General features: G+C 39.7%; 1 protein-coding gene across 1 annotated transcript; it reads left to right on the top strand.

Annotated features, from left to right (window-relative positions):
* The first annotated feature begins 254 nt into the window (after positions 1–254).
* Positions 255–20,333, top strand: xpnpep2 (X-prolyl aminopeptidase (aminopeptidase P) 2, membrane-bound). The gene is made up of 21 exons (XM_085373113.1): positions 255–303; positions 945–1,006; positions 1,445–1,555; positions 1,648–1,711; positions 2,308–2,412; positions 3,975–4,061; positions 4,229–4,372; positions 6,601–6,702; positions 8,645–8,726; positions 8,894–9,095; positions 11,240–11,329; positions 11,486–11,595; positions 11,769–11,846; positions 15,498–15,569; positions 15,662–15,722; positions 15,929–15,998; positions 16,146–16,250; positions 17,614–17,673; positions 17,747–17,823; positions 17,925–18,014; positions 20,087–20,333. The coding sequence occupies exons 1-21, from the start codon at positions 255–257 to the stop codon at positions 20,285–20,287; spliced, it is 2,022 nt and encodes a 673-aa protein (XP_085229239.1). The 3' UTR covers positions 20,288–20,333.
* The last annotated feature ends 5,973 nt before the right edge of the window (positions 20,334–26,306 follow it).

Below are 26,306 nucleotides of genomic sequence, written 5' to 3'. Positions count from 1 at the left end.
TGCATATTTTTGGTCAGGAATTTTTCCAAGTACTAAGATTCACTTCCAGTGCCACCACACAGGATTCCTATCAGGGAGATAATGAGTGGTGACAGTGGAGGAGGAGAGAGAGGGAGCGAGAGAGAGAGAGAGAGAGGGCAGTAATGCTTTTACGAGCAACACCCCCACACACTTTCACACATACGCTGCATGCAACATCAGATCCTCAGCCACTCCGTGTGTGGATCTGTTCGCAAAGGGCTCGGAGTGTCAAGATGCCTTCTTTCAGCTGGCTGCTGGCTCTGTATCTTGCAGCACTAACAGGTAAAAAAAAGTTCCTCTTTATCCTCTTTGATTAGGATCTGCTCTCTGTGTGAAGACTTTTATTGAGCCACTGTGGCGATCAATATTTCTCTTTGTTTACAGTACAGAAACTGTCAAGTGGCGAACAGCTCACATGTAGGAGCTGCTGTTATAGGGACAGTTACAGTCTGCATGTACATACACTGCATGATTTAAGCACTTAGACCATTTAAAGAAGACTTGCATTTAAAGAAGTATATGCATTCTCCTCTGTCTGTGCCGGGTGGTTTTACTTGTCTGTATTTCTTTGCACAAAATTTGACTGCATAAACTCTGCGGAGCGGTTTTTGATCAGCAGTAACTTGGACATGACAGAATGGAGTATCTTGATTGATTGCACTTCTCTTGCTGGATGAACTGTGGTTAATGGGATTGATATAAACTCTGTGTGTCCAGTCTGACTCTTGTCCTCAAAGCCTTGAGTCACTTTGGTCCCGCAGATTGCTGTGACCTTCAGATTGTCCGAATAGATTTGGTACAATAAGCCCCTTTTAAAGGGAAAGATTACTTTAGACTAATCCAAAAACGTGCCTGCATAGCTCAATTCAGTCACTTGTATCACTTTTCCAAGGTCTTTTACCTCTGTGTGCATGCAATTTCAGGAAACACTGATGGTGCTGTTGCACGAGAATCAACTGAGAGGAACTGCTCTTTGACCCCACCGGTAAGATTAGCTTGTCAACTGAATGTCTATATAAGGGGATACTGTTGATTTCTTTGCTAAAATTACACAAAGGAAGCTGAAAATAAAGCTGAAGTCAAAGATGTGACTGATCCATATGGAGGAGTAGAGGCAGGCTGAATAACAGACCAAACCAGGGTCCAAAATATCTGGAAGCTTGTTTTTCACACCAATAACAATTGAACAAATGATTTTACTCAGCAAAAACTAAACATCAACTTAAACACTAACTAAAACTTCCAATCCCAGAGATCAGGACATGTTGCATGAGTTTTGTGCACGTAGTTAATGATTGCAGCACATGGACTGCAGTTAATGATTATGGAGGGAAATACAGAGATGGATGAATCAGCAGCTCCTCGAGTTTTTATTCAATCTGAAGATTTTTACTCTTGCTGTGTGTGTGTGTGTGTTTTGTAGTACCTCCCCAGCACAGCAGTAAACACCTCTCTCCAGCTGGAGGAGCTACGAGTGCAAATGCGTGCCATGAATATTTCTGCCTACATTATCCCTGCCACCGATGCTCACCTGGTACACATGCTGTCCATCATAATTATGTCATCTGAGATTAAAGCTCGTGTGTGTTTGTTGTGTTTGAGTTTGTGTATGCTTTTTTCCATTAGAGTGAATACATTGCACCACGTGACGCCAGGTTGGCCTTCATGACTGGTTTCACTGGTTCTGCAGGTACAATCCTTTTCTGTCTCGTCCTCCTCCTCCCCATGACTCACTCCCGACATCTTCGGTCACGCAGCTCCTCTGCTTTCATCCCACATCCTCGCCATACATCTCGCTCCTCATTCATTTGTATTCCCTGCTTTCACTTGCTGCACGACAGCATGTCCTCAAATGTAGGCACTCGCCCTCGCAGTGGAACTTCCCTATGAAATGATGAGCTCTGTTTTCACGCTTTAACTGTGAAAGAATAAGAAAGCAGATGACAGTTCAGTAGAGCGCTGATTACACTCCATCAAACCTATGTGAAACTCTATTATGAGAAGCCATATTGTCTGGGTTTTTATTAAGATTCATTGATGGGTATTTGTGATGTGAGGGTGCAACAGTGGAATGATAATGTAAACCCTGATTATATATCCGCACCACATTACCGGACTGTTATCACTGTTTCTTGCTCACCCTCTCATTCAATCACACATACATCTTTTAAATTCAGATTAGCTGTCCAGTCACACACTGAGTCAACTCTGACATTTATAGTCATTTGTAATTCACTGTTGCTGCTGCCCTCTCTATAACGCAGCTGTTTTCCTGCCTCTCCTCAGGCACTGCTGTAGTTACCCTGAACAAGGCCGCTCTGTGGACAGATAGCCGCTACTGGGTTCAAGCTGAGAGACAGATGGACTGCAACTGGGAGCTGGAAAAAGATGGTAGGAGTGGTCCTATTTTGCTTACTTGTTATGACAACACAGCAACCATTCGATTCCAGTTAAATGTTTCCTTTTTTAAAAACCATTATAGCAGATTTAATATCAATAAACATCGCTCATTAACAAAAATCTTTAACACCGAAGCAAAAATTAAGACACTCCAACTAATGGGACTTATTACTTTTTTTTATAGCTTTTCATGACAGCCAATGTCATTCAAGGATTGCAGAAAAAAGAGGCCTGTAAAGGGCCACATACACTCACCCACCACCAGCCACTTCATTAGGTACATCTGTTCATCAGTGCGTTAATGAAAATATCTAGTCATCCAATAACATGACACCATTGGCTTTAATCACCCAAGCATGGTCAAGACAACTTGATTCAAGTGACATTGAGTGTGGCATCGTTGTTGGTATCAGACAGGCTTGTGTTGGTATTTCAGAAAGTCCTGATCACACCAAACACATCAAAGCTTGAAGCAGATGAACTATAGTAGCAAAAGATCACGCCAGCTGTTCACTCCTATGATCTGAGAACAAGAGACTGAGGCTCAGCAATTTACACCAGCTTCACAAAATTGGACAATGGATGATTGGAAAAATCTCTGTTGGTTTGCTGAGTCTCAACTTCTGCTAAGACATTCAGATGAATTGTTGTATCTGTTTCTCATATTACTTCTTTTCTTAAAAGGCTATGGTGGGGTTATGTGATATCTTCCTCTACTGCTGTGTATATGATACACATAATAAATATACTTACATTACAGCCATGTATGTATTAATCCACAGCTGCAAGTGCTCAGGATTTGCATTCCTGGTCGGGGAAACATTTGCTGAAACAGTTTTAGGAAATTACTGAGCAACAAATGCTTCTTAGGCTGCAACACAGAGAGAGGTAGGGGAGGCTGAAAAGTACTGTCAGGCAAATACGGGAAAACACATTAAATGCATGGCTCTGAATGTTGATCTGACCTCTGCTCTTCAGATAAGCAGCTTTAAAATTCAAATTCAGGAAGGCTTTGCTAATATTAAGTATTACAATGAAAGGAGTTTATTCTTTACAGGAAAAATTCAGAAAACAATTCCTGCAGAGGTTCAAAGTTCAGGTGGGATTAAAAAAAAACAGCAACAAAAAAACCCAACAGCTGCAAAAACTGACCACTTTTTAGTGGGGTATTTCCAAATATCTGACTTGCATAGGCCCATCCACTGTTGCAAATGCTGTTAACCACATAATTCAATTGCACTGCAATAACTTAAGAGTGTTTTAAACATCATCATCAAGTCAAGTGAGCTTTCTAGATGGACCTTCACCCAAAAGAACCCTTTCTAACACCGACATTGAACCAGTTCGATTGGTCAAAGTTTGCTTTCAATGTTACAATGTATCATTTCATTGATAGAAACTGTATTTTCTGATTAACATTATTTGTGCTCATTTTATTTTATATTCTTTTATAAACCCAAAAGTTGGTTTTAAAATTGCTACAATGTTTTCCACCTTCTGCATCATTTTCTCAAATAACCTGACTGCGGTCTGTCATGTGTGATGCTCTGTAGTGTCCATCAGCAGTGTGGCAGAGTGGCTTATCTCAGAAGTGCCAAAGGGTGACGAGATCGGCTTTGATCCCTTCCTCTTCTCTCTCAGTGAGTCTCACGTTTCTTCCCCACCTGTCAGTCTGGCTTAACATCAATAAAGTGCTCACCTAAGTAGATGGGAAAATTATTGACAAAGCCTCCAGACGCCATGCAGACTGTTTACTTGTGATTGATTCGGTTCAGCGTGTGTAATCATCTGCAGTTTCCTCCATTAGAAACGCAGGGAGACTACAACATCAATCTGGACTCGAGCGATCGCAGCCTCAAGTCCATCACAGAGAACCTGGTCGACAAAGTGTGGAAGGAAAGACCGTCGGTCCCGCCTGACAACCTCACCCGCCTGCCTGACCGAGTCATACGTAGGTTTCCTTTATGTGAACGTGTGTTTACGATTGTACTGAGCACACATCTTTCAGTCTGTTGGTCTACCTGTGTGTGGTCCTTTTTATCTGTGTGCTGATAAATACCTGCAAACTGGACAGAGTGCAATAAGCCGCTCGCAAAACAGAGCCATAAATAGCATGTCGATGGTTTTACAACAGGCTGATGGATCAAATACCAACTTAGACTGGATGAGCATATTGTCCAGTTTATGGTCAGAATAGGCACATTGAATAAATGGAGAGCACCATAAACCTAATGGACTGTATGTGACTACAAGCTGCACAAAAAAGAAATCCATATAGCATGCAAATATTGTCTCATAGTTTAGACATGAAAGCTCGTTCTTCTGCTTGGCTAACTGTCTGGAAGAAGTCCATTAAGTAATGAGAAGCTTGCACGTCAGAGTAAAGGACCTATTTACTAGAAAGGCCTTGGAGTAGCCAAAGCATTATATTTGAAAGATCCATCAATCCATTTTCTTCCGTATATCCAGCTTAGCATCACGGTTGAGCTGGAGGCATTCCCACCTGTCATAGGGTATGATGAGGGGTACACCCTGAACTGATCACCAATCTATCGCAAGATTAACAAATAGAGACAGGTGCTGCTGATCTACAATTCTAGTAAAACATTTAAGAGCTACAAGTGGAGCACTGAAAGCAATTTATTGATTTAAGATCATAGTAGTTAGTTGCTATAGGAAATAAAGTGAAGTTTTATGTCTGAAAAGCACAGAATACCTCATAAACCTTTGCTTTTGAGATCTGTTTAGAGTTACCAAAGATGCTGTTTCGCCATGAGACTGGTTACGCCCACAGATGGGTCACAATGTGTTGGATGCAACCCCATCAGTGGTATTCGGCCTAGATTCCGCAAGGTTTTGAAAAGACCAATAAGCCCCTGGATGATTTTGTAAAGAGAAATTGTCTACTTCTTCTAAACAGTGGAAACTGTTTGGATGGGATAGGATTTTTTTTCTCCCCATTCAGTGATTCAGTTTGTGTTGCTGTACCCTGGTTTAGTGCATCTGCATTTGTCCTTATTGACTTTGTCCAGCTCTCCACAAATTTCTCACCTTTCTGTGTAAGTCATTTCAAATGCTGTGCAAAGTAGACTTGAATTTCTGACAGAATTTCAGTAAGTTAGCAGGTCTTTTACGTCTGTTAACAAGACATTTTTGTCACTTACAAGCAGCGGAAGGAACTGCAAAAACAACTCTGGCATGCCATTAACTTCCTAATAGAGAAGGTGATCTGGTTAGCTGTTAGGTTTATATGGTTGATTGTCATTTATGCTTAGAAATATTCACTCATATATGCTTGGTTTTATTATCGATTGCATAATAATGGAGGTTTGATCCGTAGTAGTCTGTGGAGACTCTGTGCGCCTCCCAGAGCACTCTGGCATGCACACACAACTTAAGGTCAGGAGAAAGGTTATATCTTCTCTTACTGATTTATGGTATAGCAAACACAAGTATATCTGTTTTAGTCTAAGTGCCTTTTGTTTAGATGAACTGCTGGACTTCCAGACCAGCAGGATTAGGGAAGTCGTTTATGTGGTCACATCTTGACACCCCCCCCCCCCCCCCCCCCCCCCCCCCCCCCCCCACACACACACACACACACACACACACAGATTAAATTCTCATAGTAATAAACACCCAGATATTTACTGTGTGAACGAGCAGTGTGACGATAATCTGTATTGATTGTTTGACCTAAAAATGAAATACTGTTAAACTGTTAATAATCAAGAGTTGTGGTTAAAGACGTTCTGTTCGAACTATTTTGGCATTATTTGCTAATAATAACATTTGTTTTGTTTAAACCACATTATTTGTGAAGTGAAAATGTTAGAATCCCAGTATGAACAATTAAGTGTTATTTTTCTTCACATGCCCTACTCTCTACAAACTCACTTTGAGCAAAAAGCACTCAGACAAGTCCAAGTTATAATTGTAGCAAGCAAGTGCTTTCTATATAACATTCAAACATATTCCTACTCCAGTGGATGCATCAGAGAGCGACGTGGGCTTAGTATCTTCTAGATTGAACCATCTACCTTCCAATTAGCAAACGGCCTGCTCTACCTCCTGAGTTACAGCCACTCTTCGAGGATGGACAAAAGCACACTGTACGACAAATTAGCATCAAATGTGTCTCATTGGATGCAAATGAAAATTAAATATGTATATTTGTAGAGAGGACCTGGCAGGAGAAAGTGGAGCACATACGAACTCAGATGGGGGACAATCCATACAAGCCCACAGGCCTCCTGCTTTCAGCGCTGGATGAAACGGCTTGTAAGTAACTGCAATCTTATATATCTTATAATTCTGTTCAGAAATGCCTTAGTTAATTGTGGTGCATATTTATATTGAGCTACAACTGGATCACTGAGAAAAGCACCTGAGACATATCCTGCTCTAATGTATTCATTGCAGGTCTTAGACGCTCTTCACCACCACGAGGGCAGAATTTAAATTCCCCCCATTTGATTCAAGCTTATTTGAATGTCCAGAACTACATTCCCCTATTCAGCATGACAAGAAGGAAATATCAGTTCATTTTAAAGTCCCCCTGAATAGCTTTCCTTATTGCTCTTTTACTTGCCCAACATCCTGTCCCGACAAGCTACTCAGCTGCTGCATATAAATTAACCTGAAAATGTCTCAGATCTGTTTTAGATGTGTTTGTGGTCCTAACTGTTCAGTACCAGTAACAACATGCTGCCTACCAGTGACTTGCAGCTGCACTGCATATTTGTTTGCTTCAGGCCTTGTTTTCTACAGTGTAACAGCACAGCAGTCAGTAGAAAACTGACTTTTTTTTCTCATTTCTAATTAATTAATTTCTTTAATTTAAAAACCTATGAAACACTACTAATATCGTGATTAAAATAAGGGTTCACTAAAGATGATTTGATTGCATTTTAAGTAATATCCTTACCTTTAGAGGATCTACAAATATTAAAAAAGACACATAGCAAGGATACCTTTGTCTAAAAGTATTTAAATAAATAATAAATAATAATAAATAATTACTATAATAATAAATAATTACTGTTGCTAAATAAATGTATTTGTTTTTCTGTCACATTCGTAGACTCTAAAAAAGCTTTTTTCACTTCCATTAATGTTCTTAAAGTATTGCTAAAGTACAATAGTTTATTTTAGCAGTTTTTGTGTTTTAAATACTTAATCTTCCCGTATGAACTAATGGTGAAGAAGTTTTAAGTTCTAAGAAGTTTTAACTTGTCGGTGTATTGGGCTGATCAGATATCAACTGAAGTTAAACTAGGGCCAGGGCCTTTCTTTCACGTCATGACATGTACCAATATGAAGCAAGTCAGTGTAACCTTTATTGGATGGACAACCAGCCAAGTAATCCATCCATTAGGGCTGGGTGATATGACCACAAATCACTCAATGTACTGGCAGACCATTGGGATCTCAGGTAGCATGTCTACTTGCAGAGAGCACCTATTGCCTGATGGAGGCAGTGTCGAAAGTAAGCCGGCAACACGTTTTTGATTCTGGAGAACTCCAGTGTGGCTCTCTTTCCTGTTTCAATGGACACAAGCACAATAAAATACAGATGAGCTATTTTTGCCACTTGTTTCTCAATTATGACCCAAAATGAGTGACTGAGCACAAAACCTCATCAGGAGAGTCAGCTATCGCCCCCTGCTGGCAATCAAAAGAATGCAGTTTTAAGGTACATAAACTTTATTTTCCATCTTCCGATCTGGAAGCCATGTCCATCTTTTATACTGTCTAAAGCTACCACTGGGTACAAAATCTTCACCCCACTAATGAACATGTTAACTTTAAAGAAAGTAATTGCAAAAAAAGAATCCTTTAAGATAAAGAATATTAGGATTAAAAAAGAAATCACTTAGAAACGTATTCAAACAATTTCTCTATATGTCAGCCTAAAATCACTCCTCCAGCTCCATCACTCCACACAGGTTAAATGATGTGATTGAATCGGAAATAAGCAAGATTTCTGCAGACTGAATTATACAAAGGCAGTCTACCCACAAACCAACACAGGAAGGGTACCATTCGGAAGACTGTTCGTGACTCCGACTTGAATTAGAGCCTGTTTTGAAATAGCAGCTACACAGAGAGAGTCGCGTAAGTCTCACAATAGATGCAAAGAGCGCTTCATGGCCCAAATTGATCCCAGTGAGGAAATAAATGAACTTGCTGACAGTGAGATGTTTTCTTTGTTTGTTTTTAGGGCTTTTCAACATGCGTGGCAATGACATCCCGTACAACCCTTTCTTCTACTCCTACACTCTACTCACAATGGATGAGATCTGGTAGGTTCATTTTTTTAGACACTACACTTCACCGAATAAAAATCGTTTTGCATTTCCTTATTTCCTATAATTCCCATCACAAATACCAGCTGCAAACCTATTATCAGTGGTTTATATATTATGTAAAAGGATATGCAGTATTTATTTCCCTTCACGTCATGTAACAGGCTCTTTCTCCACGTGGAGCGGGTGACTGAAGAGTTGAAGGTGTACTTGAATGCCTCTTGTGAAGGGGCCCTCTGTGTGCAGCTAAAAGGTTATGATACCATCCTCGATCATCTGAAGAACTATGTGACCAGGCCTGGGGTTAAGGTGTGGATCGGTACAGAGTACACAAACTACGCTCTTTATGAGGTCATTACACCACAGGTATGCAGACCTTTTATTTCCTTTTATGTGTTGCACAGCATAATTATGCCCACCGTGATAGTTTTTTATTTATTTATTTTTTATGTCTAACAATCTGTTTGCACTGCTGTTCTCGATGGAAGAGCTGTTGTAAATTATAAAGCTGCACTAATCAATTCTTTGGATCAAATGACTGTTTGTCTAATGCGTAATATACTGAAGAGAACACAGATTCATATTTTCCCAGTAAAACTGTAAAAAATAAACTAATGCATCTATTTTATTTTTTATTTTTTTGTCTGCCTACACTTATGGTGTCAAGGGCTCAAACCTGTCACAGCTCAGATAGGATGATAGTCTGTGACAGGGCTCCTTCTAAATTTACAGTGTGCTTAACTGAAAATATTGGACAGATGACCTATAAAATAAAACTGCAAAGGTTTATTGCTTTATGCTCATTGTAAAGTTGATGGCCACAGACTTCAAGCTTTAAAAAGTTGAGGAAGGACTAGCACTTCCTGAGCTATGAGAAAGATAATGCTGCAGACATAGTGTCTAGTTTTCACACACAATGTGTTAGTGCGCACTCTTTGATGGATGATCATTTGAGCTCCTTCCCAGGACAGCTCCAGCCACTCTCACACTCTCAGCCATCTCAGACTCCTTTCCACACACCAGCGCACTACTGCGTAAAATATCCTCCTGAGAACCGAGGGGGAAATAAATCTTCCCATTGACGTTTTTTGTGATTTCTTTTCTCTTTGGAGCTAAAAGAGGCCACCCAAGAGGCCAACACATGCGATATCAATGGAAAGCCCAGGATGTCCTCTATTTAATACATCGGGACTTGGTAGAGTAGCTCAAATAAATCAAAAGATACAGACTAAAAACAAATATCCATGACAGAGGACATAGATGAATGGGCTTGTTCTCAGGACCTGATTAGATCATTGCTGTCAGCTGTCCTCACCTGGCACTGCCAGAGCCACGAACCACTTCCCGCCACCACGTAGCAAAATTGAATTAACCCAGGGAGCCGTATGGCTTAACCTACAGCCCCCCTCACGAATTAGAAAGGAAGTCAGCTCCAGCAATCTGCACCTCCCAACCTATGGACCACTACTAGGTGGTTACTAGCAGTTAATCCAAGCATTGGCATCTTTCATGTTATGAAACCACTGCAGTGGGGCGTGGAATGAGCAGAGGGTGAATGGGCATCCCAGGAGGTAATAACGAACAGAGTCAACCCCCCATTGGATTGCCAGGCACTCTTTTTTGGGGGTTGATGCCAATATATTCAAGTGGGACTTCTGTTAACAATGAGAGGCACAAAAGGCTTCCTTGTTTAAAAACTTTTGGAAAAGCAAAAAATACGTCTTTAGGGGGGAAAGAGGCACAAAGGGCACTGACATGCGAGTGCTGTGGCCTCGAACATGTTAAGCAAGAATTATTTGTCATGTTATTTGCATTGGCTGCATGGGCTGTGGGTCTGACATGGAGCGTTGGAGTAGTTGGTTGCCAGTGTAGCACTTCCTGGGCTATGGGAAACCCTATCAGAACACGACACACAAAGTGTTTGCTTTATTGCGAACACTTTGATAGGTGATCGCATTTGAGCTCTTTCCCTGGACCGCTTGAACCACTCTGCTGCTACCTCAAACTAATGTGGCAAAGGGTGAAGGCAGGATCCTATCCTTAAATTTAGTGACTCAGGAGCCATCAGAACAGTGACAACCACTTCCTTCGTCAGTCACGGACATACTTGAACTCCATCGCTTGGAGCAACCAGTTCCTGACCCTAGAGTAAGCCACTCCACCCTTTTCCAATTGAGAACCATGACTTCAGACTAGGAGGTGCCAATTATCATTCCAACCATGTCACACACAGCTGCAAACCGGGCCTTCACAGATGTGAAAAATAACTATTCTCTGTGCAGTAACGCCCCCCTGATATCACATATCACTATGAAGATCCCCATGTTCTTTAGTCAGACCATGTGGATTACATGATTTGAAAAAATGACTGGTCAGGCTGAGTTTAAGTACCCCTGGGTCTTGTTTCCACCTTTTTAAACAAGGCCTTTCTACTAATAAATATGTAGAATTTTACAAAATGGGTAATAAAAAATAATAATTAATAATCATTATTTTTTTGCATCATGTAGGACAAACTATTGACAAGTTCCTACTCTCCCGTGCTGACGACAAAAGCTGTGAAAGATGAGACTGAGCAGCAGATTTTACGGGATGCTCACGTATGTCATCCACTCAGACACGCATAATGCCTCCAAAGGAGATACTGAGTAAACATACATCTGAGTAAATGCATTACCCCATTCAAAGGTGCCTTTCAACATGCCATATGCATTTTTAATCTGCATCATTTTCATTGTCACGGTGACTCTGTGCAGGTGAGGGATGCCGTTGCTGTTATCCAGTTCCTGATGTGGCTGGAAAAGACCGTGCCAGAGGGGAATGCGACTGAACTGACCGCTGCAGAATACGTCGACAAGTGCCGCAGGTGGGTGGGAACAGGGACGGCTGACATGAAGTATTTGAAGCCAACTATTTAATTTGAAAATGTAAAGTTTAAAGGAGTTGTTACACATGAAAGATGAGAAATTTTAGAAATTATGAAGCTCAAACTCAAATTTGTAACAGTATAATTAAAGAATTATGTGAACGTCATTCCAGCAAACAGAAGGACAGCAGAGGCCCAAGCTTTGCCACCATTTCTGCAAGTGGACCTAATGCTGCTCTTGCCCATTACAGGTGAGATTAATTTTCATCCCGACATCTTTATACTCATTTTTGCATTTTTAAGGATGCATTCAAAGAAGATTACAGTAAACTATCATGCTGGATGCCAAAAATGACCTAAATGTTTGCTGAATCTTTTTAAATCATTGTGAGGTGCTCAGATATTCAAGATTTCATTGGTGCACTTTTTTTTTAAATGGATTATAAGATAAAAAATCAATCGGAATTCAAGTGTAGGCTTTTCCATTATGACCCAAGATGTTCAAACCAAAAAAAAGAACACAAACTAAACAACAAGGTCCTTAAAAAGCATAAAAGTTTAAGGTTAAAAAAGTAACAGAAGATTTAATTATAGGTCCCTTTAGGACCTTATATGATTGCGTAACCCTGACATTACGCATCTGGATTTGTAATTGTCTGTAGTTCCACAACAAGGCAGCATTGTAACATTTTTGTGGTATCATTAACTTGTTGCCGCTTTTGTTGGTGGTTGTGGTGTACTCGCAGCAGTCTTAACCTTCTTAAATATTTCACAACCAACATGACTTTTCCAAGGCATTTATTAAATGAATATTGTACCTTATTATTTTTGCATGATGTTCTGTAGTTCTCAAAGCTGTAAAAATAGGATAACATTACTGGATTAAAAAAAAAAAAGAAGGGGAGAAAAAAAACACTTAAAGCCAAAACAGGAACTTGTTTTTGCTGGCATGCTAAATCTCTGGTAGAATATCCTAAATATACATCCAAAATCTTCTTTTTGCATGTTTTTTGACGGGATCTTTTTACTCCTAAAAGAACTACTGAATATACTGAAAGCTGGTTGAACTAAGATTGTCACAAACTCAAGAAACAAGTTTCCTGGAAACAGTCATGCAGAATCATCAACTTTCATTTTACAGCTCCTACAAATTATTTATAAACGTCCTCAGCTCACATGTCACATACTCGAGTTCTGATAATGCGTTCAGTTATATAAGGTGCCAGTCTACAATAACCATCATCTCAAGCCCCACCCCCCGAATGTTATAATATTATAGAGAGAAACCTCTACAGTCAGATGATATGAAAAACAGCAAAGCATTTTGTAGTAAACTGTGGCTTTATAATTTTAATTCAGTGTTTTGTTTAGTTTTTTTTAAGGGTCAAGTACAGGAAAAACACTGTCACAGAAGCTGATTCAGATTCACTGTACTGTGAGCAAGTCCCTTGATGGTGATGGTGATTGATTCGTAGTGTTAGACTGTTTGCAAGTCAAGCAGAATGAGCGGTTTTGTTAATCGTGAATTAAAAAATAAATAATAAATAAAACTAGACTTAAACCAAATGACAGATTGTATCCAAGTAAGCCTAAACCTGCTCAACCACTGTGCATTGAAAAGTCTTGCTTTTTAAAACTGATATTGATGTCTGATTTGTATTGATGTTAAAAAGGGACTGAGTGTAGCACTTTTCAGTTTATGGGGAAATCTGGAGTAATAGTACAGTATGAGTAATTACACCAGAATACTGCCTCAGATCTTCCTGGAACAAGACTAACTGAATGAGGCTTGTATGCAGAAACTGAAAAAATGTTGGAGTGCTTAGACTGAACACGCAAACACATTCAATACACTCATTTTTGTTTTTTTTGCATTCAGACTGACATCAAAAGATGAGTCACTGTACTATATGGACAAAATACCTGTACTTTACACCTGTCTGTGGGAAGTTTTGCCCATTTATCCACAAAAGTATCTTTGAGGTCCTGGCTCACAATTTCCATTCTAGTTCATCCAATCGGTGTTGAGCTTTGTGTGGACCCATCAAGTTCTAATCCAACCATGCCTCTGTGGGACTTGCTTTGTGCACTGAGGCAAAGACATGCTAGAAAAGGGTGTTCCTCAAAATGTTACCACACAGCTGAAAACAGAGAATTCAACAAACCCTGACCTGGTGTGGCATTAGACTGCCACACAGAGAAGTATGACTTGACACGCCACATAACTCAACTGCACCACTGTCCAGTAGCATCATGCTTTATTCCACCCCAGATGCTTACACAGGATTGTATAAGGCTTGTATGCAGCTGCTCAGCAATGGAAGCCCATTCATGAAGCTCCTCTCACACAGTTTTTGATGACAGAAAATGTTTAAAACTATGAGATTATCGCGTCGGCAGTAAGTTGGTGACTTCTACACACAGTTCCTTAGCTGTAACCTAGCTCTGTAAGTTTATGTGGTCTGCTACTTTGTGGCTGGGTTGCGGTGGTGGTTCGTTAACTGTAGTACCCCTTACAGTTGATTGTGTGACATCTAGGGGGGAAGAAATTTCACACATTGTTGCAGCAGTGGCATCCTATTATCGAACCGCACTCTTTAGAGTGACTCATTGTTTCACGTTTGTAAAGCAGACTGCATGGCTCTGCTGTGGCTTTATACACCTGTGGAAATGGGACTCAAAACACCTGAAATCAAATATTCAAAGGTGTGGCCATTTAGTGTAAATGTGCATATGTATTCTTAGGGGCTGTTTATAATAAATAGAATAGGTGTCAGGAGTCAGACACTAAACAGTCTTGTTTTTAAAAACTGATTCTGCTCTGTAATTGCAATAATAATAATAATAATGGATTGGATTTATATAGCGCTTTTCAAGGCACCCAAAGCGCTTTACAATACCACTATTCATTCACTCTCACATTCATACACTGGTGGAGGCAAGCTACAGTTGTAGCCACAGCTGCCCTGGGGCAGACTGACAGAATCATCTGATTTGCATTGATTCGTAAAAAGGGACTAATTGTAGCCCTTTTCAGTTTATATGGTGAGCTAACATTATTATTAATGGGTAAGTACAGTATGAGTAACTACACTATGCCTCACAAATCTGACTGGAACAAGGTCAAAGCTAACCAGTAGTCCCTGAATGAAGGCTTGCATGCAGAAATTGTTGGAGTATATAGAGTAAACTGTGGTATTAGAATGAAGGCATTTTCCTTACAACTTATTTGTGGAGTTATTTTCTTTATGTTGCATTCAATCCTCACACCATGACCGTGATTCTCAGCACTCTTAGAAGTAGCAGATGCCCTTGATTTGAAGCAAATAGAAATGCATGCTCTCAGTCTTGTGTCAGGAATGCCTGGTTACACACAAGCATATATCACACAAATAGGTGGTGCGAGTGGTTTAGAGAGAGGTGCTGGTTCCAGTAAGGTTTTGATGAAAACATAAAATTATTTGACTGAAAGGTTTTTAGTCATTGGTTGCAGAGTTAAAGTGATCGAGTGGCTTTGCATGTGTTGACACTTTTTTGTCTTTTATAAAAATGAGTCTGTGTTGTGAGAGATGTTTTGAGAACTAAGCGTGAGGACGACTTTCCTGATGTGAGACCTGCATAAAAGGCATCGAGGAAAATCTGTAAAAGATGAGTAACTGAGAATATTTTTCTTTCCTCAACTTTTGTGCCTCACAAAATGAGGCCCGCACGGTCTTATTATAAACAGCCTGATTATATCTTTCTGAGCCTTAGAGCCCTGCGGTTATCACAAAATAACAATAACATTATTATGTTTTTGGATTTTTTGCATGAAGGCATTTTTTTTCTTTTGCTAATAGTTCAACACATTTGAAAAACACCAGCAAGCAGTGCTACTATCATTTCCTGTTTTTGTGCTACAGCCCTACAAAAGAAACAAACCGGAGGTTGACAGTTGATGAGATGTACCTGGTTGATTCTGGTGGCCAGTATCTGTGAGTAAAAATGATCTCTTCACACACTTCTGTAGTTTCATTTTATGTCACGAGCGTTTAAAATGAGTCACCGTGTCTCTCACTATTTTCAGAGATGGCACCACTGACATCACTCGGACGGTTCACTGGGGAAAGCCCACAGAAATGCAAAAGGTATTACTGATAGAGAAGATATGTTAATATTTCCTTATAATCAGACTGATTATAAGGAAATATTAACATTCATTAGACTAATCAGTCATATAGCAATCAATCAACTTTGCTCCTTTCTATTTTTTTCAATATGCTAATTCTTTAATTCTTATTATTTTGTTCAAAACACAAGTTTCCTATCATTTACCACATGTCTTGCTTCACAGGAGGCCTTCACTCGAGTGCTGATGGGAAACATTGAGATATCCAGAACCATTTTTCCCTCCGGGACAAGAGGTGGGAATGAAAAATAAACACATCTTAAATGAAATCTTTCTGTTTCACCACTAGAGAGCCCCCTTCCTCCACCATAGACCATAGCTGTGAGTAGATGTAGCGTGTCTGGTACAGGATGTCTGACTGGAGGTTTTTGTTCATCAACAGGTGTGAACATGGAGATGCTGGGTCGCCGGGCATTGTGGGAGGTGGGCCTGAACTACGGCCATGGCACAGGTCACGGTGTCGGAAACTACTTTGGAGTTCATGAGTGTACGAACCTTTATTTGGAGATGACTTTGAGATGCCAAATATGCCGCGTGCTGTTTTTTGAACACTGTTTTATTTTTCAGTGCGTACACTTGCATCTATGCATCACAACAATATCTCAGAAAGGTTTCAGAAAATGGGCTACACTGCGAGAGAAAGGGTTTATGCATTTAATCTTTCCAGTAGTAGTTACTAAGTATCTATCTGTGGATGAGAGTCCATGTCAAATGTGTCCCAGGTGTACAAACACTTCGAAAAAGCCACAAAGTACAAGAATTTCAAGGAAACGTATAATTTAATAAAAAAGAGAAGTGGCACCAAATCTTCCACTAAATCAACCATGTTGAAACTGAAACAATTTAACGGTTATCCCACTTTGTCTTCTGCATTATTACAGATGCAGAAGACAAAGTGGGATAAAAAAAAAAAACCTCTGAAAGCATTACTTTTATTCCTTCCAGCCTCCGCAAAAAAGATGCTAGAGGGTATTAAAACACTTTGTTTAGTTATCACGCTTTGCTTACTTCTCTCCACCTTCTGAGTTAAAATGAATAAATAAATAAAATCATACAGTGTGTCAAGGATAAATAAAATTGGGCTGATTTTTAAGTGGCTGGTCCATTCTGTGCCCCAAATGGTGTTTAATTGTTTTTTAACAATATCAGGAGGAAATTATTCCTAATAGGGCTGAAGGTAACAATTATTTTCATCATCTCTCAACTGTTTAATATATAAAACATTGAAATGTCAGTCAAGAGTCTGTTGATCCATTTATCCATCCACTTTCTTCCACTTATCCAAATCAGAGTTGCAGTTTGGCTGGAGCCTGTCCCAGCAGTCATAAAACAGAGAGGCAACCATTCAAACTCACATTCACATTAATCTAACATGCATGTCTTTGGACTGTGGGTGGAAGCCCAGGTACCTGGACAGAGCATGCAAATCCACACAAAAGGTCCCCGGCCAGCTTACAGCCTTAGCTAAATGCCTGAGATTACTATATTATGGATATCCACAGCGACAGTAATGTATGACAGAGATACAAAAATCATAAAAGCTCGCCTTTAACTTTCCAGAAAACTATTCTCATCAGTCTCAGCTGTATGTTCCACCACATTAACAGTGTTAAAGAGTAAAAAAGCTGAAACTGAAGTCTGACATTTTGGCTCATGAATAATGACCTCTGATAATTCCTCTTTAATACTTGATATCCACTGACCAGCATGATCATGAAAATACACTTTAGGTTGCATGATGTTCACAAGCTTCCAATGTATATATTGTAGAGTAAATCATGGAGAGGTTTATTTGTTTTTCTGTAACGTAACTTGCATTTTAATCATGAGTTAATGTAATGTATCCCCAGGGCCTGTTGGCTTCCAAAGCAACAACATTGGCTTCAGAGCCGGCATGTTCACGTCTATCGGTGAGTTTTATTTTGTAAAGTTTTTCTGTGCAAAATGTCAAAATCCTGAAAAATCGCTTGATTTTGCTCATAGAACCTGGATATTATAAGGAGAATGACTTTGGGATCCGGATTGAAGATGTTGCAGTGGTCGTACCGGTTCAGACAAAGGTGAAAATTAAGTGGTGCCTTATTGATAATCTGGAATTATATCATTTTTTTTAATGTAACGTGAAGGTAACGTTATGTGGATTTTCTTTTCTGTCCTTCAGTATGGAAATAACTACCTGACCTTTGACACTGTATCACTGGTTCCATATGACAGAAAGCTGATTGACATGTCACTGCTCAGCTCAGAGCAGGTAAGAAATTGCATCTCATTGCATAATCAACTACAAGACATTTGCCTCCAATTTCTGAAAATGAGATACAAATATGTGCTGACGTGAAGGCATAAAATGAATGCTCGGCTGCACCTCGGTGTGAGTTTACTTCCCCAAAACGAATTTCTAGTTTTAATTTGTAAATACCTTTGGGTATACAAACCTGTCATATCAGAGGCTCTTTTGCCTGCAATACCAATGCTGGTTTCCTCTTAAAATCCCCCATTATACGCTTTAAGCTGCAGTTTGTCTACGGTTCACTGATCAAAACGCTCTGTAAAGAAAACAAAACCACGTGTGAAATCAACTTCTGTGTTTTGGCTCTTCTTTAGAAGTGGAAAATGTAAGAACTTGTTATGCTGCTTTTTTTTTTTTTTTTTCAAATCAAGATGACATTAACTTTTGATAACCACAAACAGATGTTACTTTTGTAGAGTTCATGAACGTTTAAATCCTGGTATTATTTAAATCTAGTGTATTTTTGTGCACTTTAAAGCAAATATCCCATGAGCAGCAGTTCCCTTGTTGATGTTAGAGAAGAATTGTAAAATATAACCACTACAACCAAGATATGCACAAGAGCATCTCTGAATGCGCTTTGAACCTTGCAGCAGATGGTTTACAGGTGCAGACCACACAGAGTGCTTGCCAGGAGACGAAACTGAGGTTACAAGTCACACAGATTCACCAACATTGGATAATAGAAGATTAGACAAATGCTGTCTGGTCTCAATGTTTGCTGCAGCATTTGAATGAATGCATGAATCAGTCCTGTCTTGTATCACTAATTGAGTACACGGGATGGTGTAATAGTGTAGGGAATTGTTTGCATATGTATTCTTAGGGGCTGTTTATAATAAATAGAATAGGTGTCAGGAGTCAGACACTAAACAGTCTTGTTTTTAAAAACTGATTCTGCTCTGTAATTGCAATCGTCTGATTTGCATTGATTCGTAAAAAGGGACTAATTGTAGCCCTTTTCAGTTTATATGGTGAGCTAACATTATTATTAATGGGTAAGTACAGTATGAGTAACTACACTATGCCTCACAAATCTGACTGGAACAAGATCAAAGCTAACCAGTAGTCCCTGAATGAAGGCTTGCATGCAGAAATTGTTGGAGTATATAGAGTAAACTGTGGTGTTAGAATGAAGGCATTTTCCTTACAACTTATTTGTGGAGTTATTTTCTTTATGTTGCAGTCAATCCTCACACCATGACCGTCATTCTCAGCACTCTTAATGCAGTTCTCAAATCAGGAATGGTTTTTGCCCACCCATCCCAAAAGCCTTCCTCATTTTGAATTGTTTCCGGGGCCCCACGGTATGAACTGAGCATCGTTTAAATCCAAAGCCTACCTAAGTATTGTTGCTCACCATGTTCATCCTTCTGTGGACCTTTATGACAGTGTCTCAAAATCTCTCACATGTTGCCAGATAGCAAGGCTCTGTACCTTTGAACAGCAGTGTTTTAAGTACAGTTTCTTGTGAAGCCCCTTAAAACTGGAGTGTACAGCACAGACATACAGCACGCAATCGATGGTTGCCCAATCGATGGTTTTGTAGATTGTTTTGCATTTTGCCACAGGAAGGATTGTTTTGTAAGTCCTTTAAAAATGGATCACGTCATTTGACTGGTTGTGCAAACTGAATTTCATCAGAGCCGGAAGTCTAAGACGTCAGTTTCACAGACTTCTTACTGAAAATGATCTTTTCCAGAGTCCATAACACTCCAAAATGAAATAAAGTGGTTCATCTGAGGAGCAATGACGATACATTTTTTAAAATTTATAACGCTAAACATTTCTGCGTAATGACAATAGGCTGACTGTGAGGAAAACTGAGGAACCACAGGATGTTCATCATGTGTTGCATAAATGAATCATTACGTGCGAACACTTTCATAATGTGCATTTATTTCTTCACTAAAATAAAAAGGAAATTCTGTTTTATCCTTGTTAAGCAATTTTGGTTACTTTGGAATAAAGCTTATTAAATTCAGCTGGAATATTAAACAGTAAACATTCAGTAAATGTTCTTCTCTCACCAGCTTCACTGGCTGAATAAATACTACGAGACAATCCGGAGCCTGGTGGGTGCTGAGCTGGACAATCAGGGCCTTCATGAGGAGAAGGACTGGATGCTTAGAAACACGGAGCCTTTCGCTGAGATTGGCTCGTCTGCCTCCGTCTCTTCGTCCTCGCTGACCCTCATCGCTCTGGCTGTCGCTATGCTCCACAATATCGTCTGAGCATCTCCATCTCCACTGCACTTACTCCATTCGCAGCAGACTTGCACACTGTTACTCCTATGCAGTCTCAGTTGAGCAGCTATACCGGGTTGAGAGATGCAATTTAACTTCTTTTTTTTTTTTTATTGAAAGATGTATTTAATAATTGAATTATGTTGGTAAATGTTTGATGTGGAGTTTTAAATGATTTGTTGTGATAATTTAGAGGTTTTAAACTGGACATTTGTATGACCAGATAATATTGTTTCTATTTTATTAAAGTAAAGACTAAAAAAAAAAGGGTTTGTTAAGGAACTTGCAAAGTGGTTTTATTTGTTTCTCACCAGTCTACACTGAAAAAAGGGACCATGTTGGATTTACTTAATTCAATAGTGGACATTGGTTGCACACAAGTGTTTTTCTTTGGCAGAAACTTAAACAACTGAGTTCAATCAACACAACTTATTCATATTCAACAAACCCGTGCATTTTGTGTTGATAAAACGCGATTGAAACATGTTTAGATGAAGTAAGGTGAGTTCTTGGAATATTTTAATCCTTTGCAATTTTGTCATTTTATTTCAACACTATTGAATAGCTTTTACCCCAATACTACATGGTCACTTACATACTACTTAAATACTTAAATACTACATGTTGTCTTCATATTACATAATGTTCAACAAAGTCTAGAGTCTGGTTAACATAGGAATTGAATGGATCTAAAACGACTAACGGCCTCCTTGCTGCAGAATTTCCATTTTTATCCAGGTTGCAGGGGGGGTTTGGGCATAACCCAGAAGTGATAGGATAAGAGGCAGGGTACAGCCTGGACAGCTCACCAGTCTATCACGTAGAGACAAACAACCATTTGCACAATAAACACAATAAATAGCAATAGCATACACGTGGCGTGTGTGTAGTTGTCTGCCTCGTATAACTCCAGTGATTTTCCTGCAGTTTGAAATCTCCTGCGATTTTGTGAATTTCATGAGTCCAGCAACTAACCACTCTTACTAGATTGTATCATGTGATCTCAACAAGAACAAATTAAGTTGTTGAATTTCATACAGATCTTACATGATTTAATTACATTCAAGATAGAAATGTGAAGTTTTTGCATTCAAATTACAAGGTAGACTTTTTTAATGTAACAACCACCCACCGAAAAAAGTAGAGGCGGCTGCTCGACTTGACTGAGATGGATGCCTTCCTCAAATCACGATCACCCAGAGAATACAGCACAATGAGGCAGCAAAAACATGGAGTGTTCCTGTACTGAAATAATACACTGAAATATCCTATTTATATACTGTAAGTGTTCAGACCCTTTGTTATGACACTGAGCTCTGGTGTGACCTATTTCCATCAAAGGTCATTGATATGCTTTTACAACCTCCAGTGTCTAATTAAATTTAGTCAGCGCCAGCTCTAAGAGGGTTTGTGCCAAAGTAAAAAATGAGCTTTGAGGACAAGAAAATTGTCTCTAGATATAAGAGATGAGTTTGTCAAGGCACAGTTCTGGGGAAGGATGCTAGCATCAGCAGTATGTGGTCCAGGTAAAATAAGTAATTGGGACAGAGGGCCAATGCTGAACCCTGTGGTTACAGTTGATGAAATACAAGAAGAGGAGAGAGAAACCTCCAAAAGACAAGTGTGCAGAAGCATGATGGACACCACCAGATGTTAAAGTTAACAGGTTACCAGGATGTTTTTATTTTACAGAAGTAGTCAGCCTACCTTGCATATATTTTACATGTAAATGTTTTATTTAATATGAGTTTTTACTGATCAACAAACTGCAACAGTGACACAAAAAGAGTTGACTGGTGATTTCATACATGTTTGTCTCTAATTTAGAACATAACCAACTCTGGAGCAGCATAAGTTACCAGGTTGATATACCCAGGTAAGAGGTGATTTAGTTAGTAGAGAAACCCAAAGATTAACTGTAAAGCTACGCTGCTTTCTTGTCCAAACTGCTGATTGGTACCCAGGAAAATAAATAACAAAAACTTAAATGGACAAGTGGCACAGAGGTGAGTTTTTAACACACATTTTGGAGACAGTAGCTCATATTTGTAGTTATTTTAGGTTGCATTTGGCCTGAATTGGTAGCCCTGATGCAGTGTGAGTGCATAAACTTAGCCACAGGTCAACCTCATATGGGCCAAATGTCAGCTGTGCTGTTGTGTGTGTACCACATCTAGCCCACGTAATAAGATAAGATAAGATAAGATAACTCTTTATTGTCATTGCACAGTCATACATAGTACAGTAGTACAATGAAATTGGAAAAACTGTCCTACGTCGGCACTACATATAACACAACACGACACGATATGACACATCACAACGTAACAAACAACACAACACAGTATATTAACTTAGTATAAAAAAGAAGAATAAGTGTATGTGTATTGCACACTGTTATTATTGCACATTAATTATTATTGCACCTTGTTATAAATATAAATATTATTGTTATCGTTTTAAACATTGTTACCTCCCCCTAAAAAGTCCAGGGAGGTATCCAGTCAGGTCAGCTATTTACATTGATCAGGGCTATTGCCCTGTTGTAAAAGCTGTCCTTGAGTCTATTTGTTCGGGACCTCAGCAGCCTGAACCTCCTGCCAGACGGCAGCAGCTTAAACACCCGGTGTCCTGGGTGTGTGCAGTCCCGTAGGATGCTGCGTGCCCTCTTGAGACAGCGAGTGCTGTACAGGTCCTTCAGGGAGGGAAGAGGATGTCCAATGATTTTTTGGGCCATGTTGATGACCCTCTGGAGTGCCTTTCTGTGTGCTGTGGTGCAGCTGGAGAACCACACACCGATGCAATATGTCAGCACACTTTCAATGGAGCAGCGGTAGAAGACGGTCAGCAGCTCCTTCTTCAGGTCCATTTTTCTGAGGATTCTCAGAAAGTGGAGACGCTGTTGGGCCTTCTTTAAGACCGCAGAGGTGTTAGAGCTCCATTGGAGGTCTGTGTCTATGTGCACACCCAGAAACTTGAAACTGGAGACCCTTTCCACGCACTCCCCGTTGATGCTGACAGGCTGCAGCTCGGACTTCCTCCTTCTGAAGTCAACTACCAGTTCTTTTGTTTTGGTGGTATTGAGGTCCAGGTTGTTGTCTGCACACCAATCTGACAGCCTCTGAACTTCAGCTCTGTATGCAGTCTCATCTCCCCCTGAGATGAGCCCCACCACAGTGGTATCATCTGCAAACTTGATGACTGTGTTGTCTGGGTGGGAACTAACACAATGTTTTTCAGATTCAAAACTGAGCTAAAAGTGAGATAAACAGCTCAAACTTTGCAACTAGAAGAGGTTCATCAACTGAATAAAGACATAAAAGAAGACTTTTATTTTGAGAAACGTGAATAACGAATGCAACAAAGTGACAACATGGTTTCTGAGTATCTGACTTCATGAAATCTCTGAATCTTTTTTGCCAAATGCCATTACCCTGGACACACAAACACGCACACACATGATTTCGTTGTTGTGGACTCTCCTCTGGGATGATGCGTGTTGGTGAAAATGCTCATATGAGTGCTTCACAACAAAACTAATCACGTGATGTGATAATGACTATGTCCACCTCTTTTTTTACTATGTAAATGTGCCATCTTAGCTCACTTCCCCTCCGTATAAGCCAACGTTCCTGTAACTGGCTGCCACTTGCAAACAGTATATATGCTGTGCTCATAAATATGGCTATGTGACAGGCATAACTGCATTAGGGAAAACCCCAAGGGATGTGCACGATATTCAAATATTTAAGTAGTCATTAAGTTATTTTTTTGTTTTTTTAAGTAACCATTTATGCAAATGTTTTTTGTTCTTAATGGTGCCTGGCAGACATTAGTTTGCTACTATCACACAAACATAACAGTAATGGACCAACAAGCTGTTGGGCAGCGACCAACAAAAATAAAACCAACAAAAATAGAGTTCAGCATGTGTGACATTGTGATGAAAGATATTTCTATAAATAGGAGAAAACACAAAGTCAAAGAATGAAAGCTGTCAAAAGTTTTTTGTGTGAAATCCTTCAAAGAAACCAACAAAAAATGAGGTCCAGTGTAAACGCAGGTGAAACATGACTTTCAAATACAGCTCTTTGGGAATTTAATCGATGACACAAAAATATAATTAATTAAACTGTTAAACTGGATGCCACTGACACTTTTCACAAATTCAAATAAAGAAATAGGAGTGCATGTTGTGTTTTGGTGACAGGTATTGTATTGTGATTCGCTCATTTTTTTTATTCCACTATCCAATGGATGATCATCAGATCACTCTGAATTTTTCCAGAGAGTTGACTTGACTGTACCTCAGTTTTTCTAACCGCAGCATAAAAAGCTCTAATCCAGTTATTTAAAGATGTAGACTTATCTGCTTCTCATTAATCATCTTATTAATGAAGCTAAAGCTGTGCCTGTTTCTTTCACAGAAACTGTGATCACTAAAGGGAAAACCCCCAAAGTTGGAGATGTATGAAAAATGTACCACCATTTTTCCACACAAGTGTGAGAGGGCCTCAAAAAGTGTTGGCAGGGCCAAAACATGTGAGCTACAGTAGTAGTACCATCATGGTGTTGTAAAACTAACATAGGATGTGTTTTTTTTACATGTTTCTCACTTGAGCAGTATAAAAGGTGCAGTATTCTAATCTGAATCAGACGTAATCTGATGCTAAAAGAGGAAGTGTCAGTACAAACTAATGTTGCTAGAATGTTCTAGAGTGTTTAAGGCCTGTTTCCTTGCTGCTTTTGTTTTGTCCCATGTGGGCTGATTAATATATGCATGCATACACGCTACCTTTTGTGTGAGCTATGAGCCATTAATACTATTAATGAAGCTCATGTTCAGTAAGGAAGATCTATAGCCTCACGTCTGTCCTCTCCAAGGTCCTGTCAGCTAAATCTAAGCTTTATCAGTTCCACTTTCCCACGCTGTCAAGCTGTTTGTGCCAACACCGGTCCAGTCCAGTTACCTTCTCCCGGCCCTCTCCAGCATTCCTGCCGCATACTTTAAATCTCACTGTGTGTCTTTCTCCTTCTTTCTCCTTCTCCTTCTGTGCAACCCACCTCCTCTCCATCTCCACCTTTCATAACTGAAGCTCCATTCAAGCTACCTTCACCTTCACCACCAGCATCCAGGCTCCGGGGGTTCCTGCTCTAATCTCTTTCATTGCTGGGGATCAGTTCTGCCAAGACAGGCCATCGGAGTCAACCACCAAACATCTATCTGTATTCTGTCAATAATCATGTTCATTCTTTCTGATGATCTGTCCTTATTGAGCTGCGTGGAAATACAGGAGTCTAAATATTTACTAACAAAACTTCTGATACGTAAAAATCTTTTCGAATTTTGGAATCATTTTTTTACAATGTTTTAAATGACATGAACATTCCTTTTGCAAAGATATCTTTAAAACGAGGTGCCTGAAAGTTATGCTATGACGGAGACGGTATGATGGTGTGCGATGGCATCTCCCTCACTGGAAAAACAAAGCTAGTCATCACTGGAGGAAAAGTCATTGCAGATAAATACTGAAAGGAGATTCTACAATCATTCCATATCTCCAGAGTCTGGGACCCAACTGTATCCACAGCAGCACTCCCCCCCTCACAGAGCATTTCGGACACTGCCTCCAGAATTTGGGAGTTGAGAGGATGAAATGGCCTTCCTGCAATCCTGACCTCAGCCCCACCGAACACTTGTTAGATCAGTTTTGGCATGCAGAGAAACCAACACAACCACATTGACTGACTTTTACTGACAATTACTGATTGATTGTGGCTGTTATGGCTGTTAATGGTTCTTCCATGTGCCCATGTGCTAATAAGGCCATTGTTTGTTAAATGAACGAATTGATAAATTTCCGAAGTCTCAACAGATTTTGATCCACCATGTAACACCATCTGGAAAATGTCTGAATGGTAACAACTTAATTTTTCAATATGGCAGTGATCCCAAACAAAAAAGCAGCCAATATCCAAAAGAAGAGCTTTAAGGAGTCTGGATAAC

This window comes from Diplotaxodon limnothrissa, linkage group LG2, assembly GCF_057381915.1.
Source record: "Diplotaxodon limnothrissa isolate DT_005_m linkage group LG2, D_limnothrissa_male_GT1.1, whole genome shotgun sequence".
Taxonomy (NCBI): domain Eukaryota; kingdom Metazoa; phylum Chordata; class Actinopteri; order Cichliformes; family Cichlidae; genus Diplotaxodon; species Diplotaxodon limnothrissa.
The sequence above is the reverse complement of the archived record's forward strand: the minus strand, read 5'-3'. Positions and strand labels throughout refer to the sequence as shown.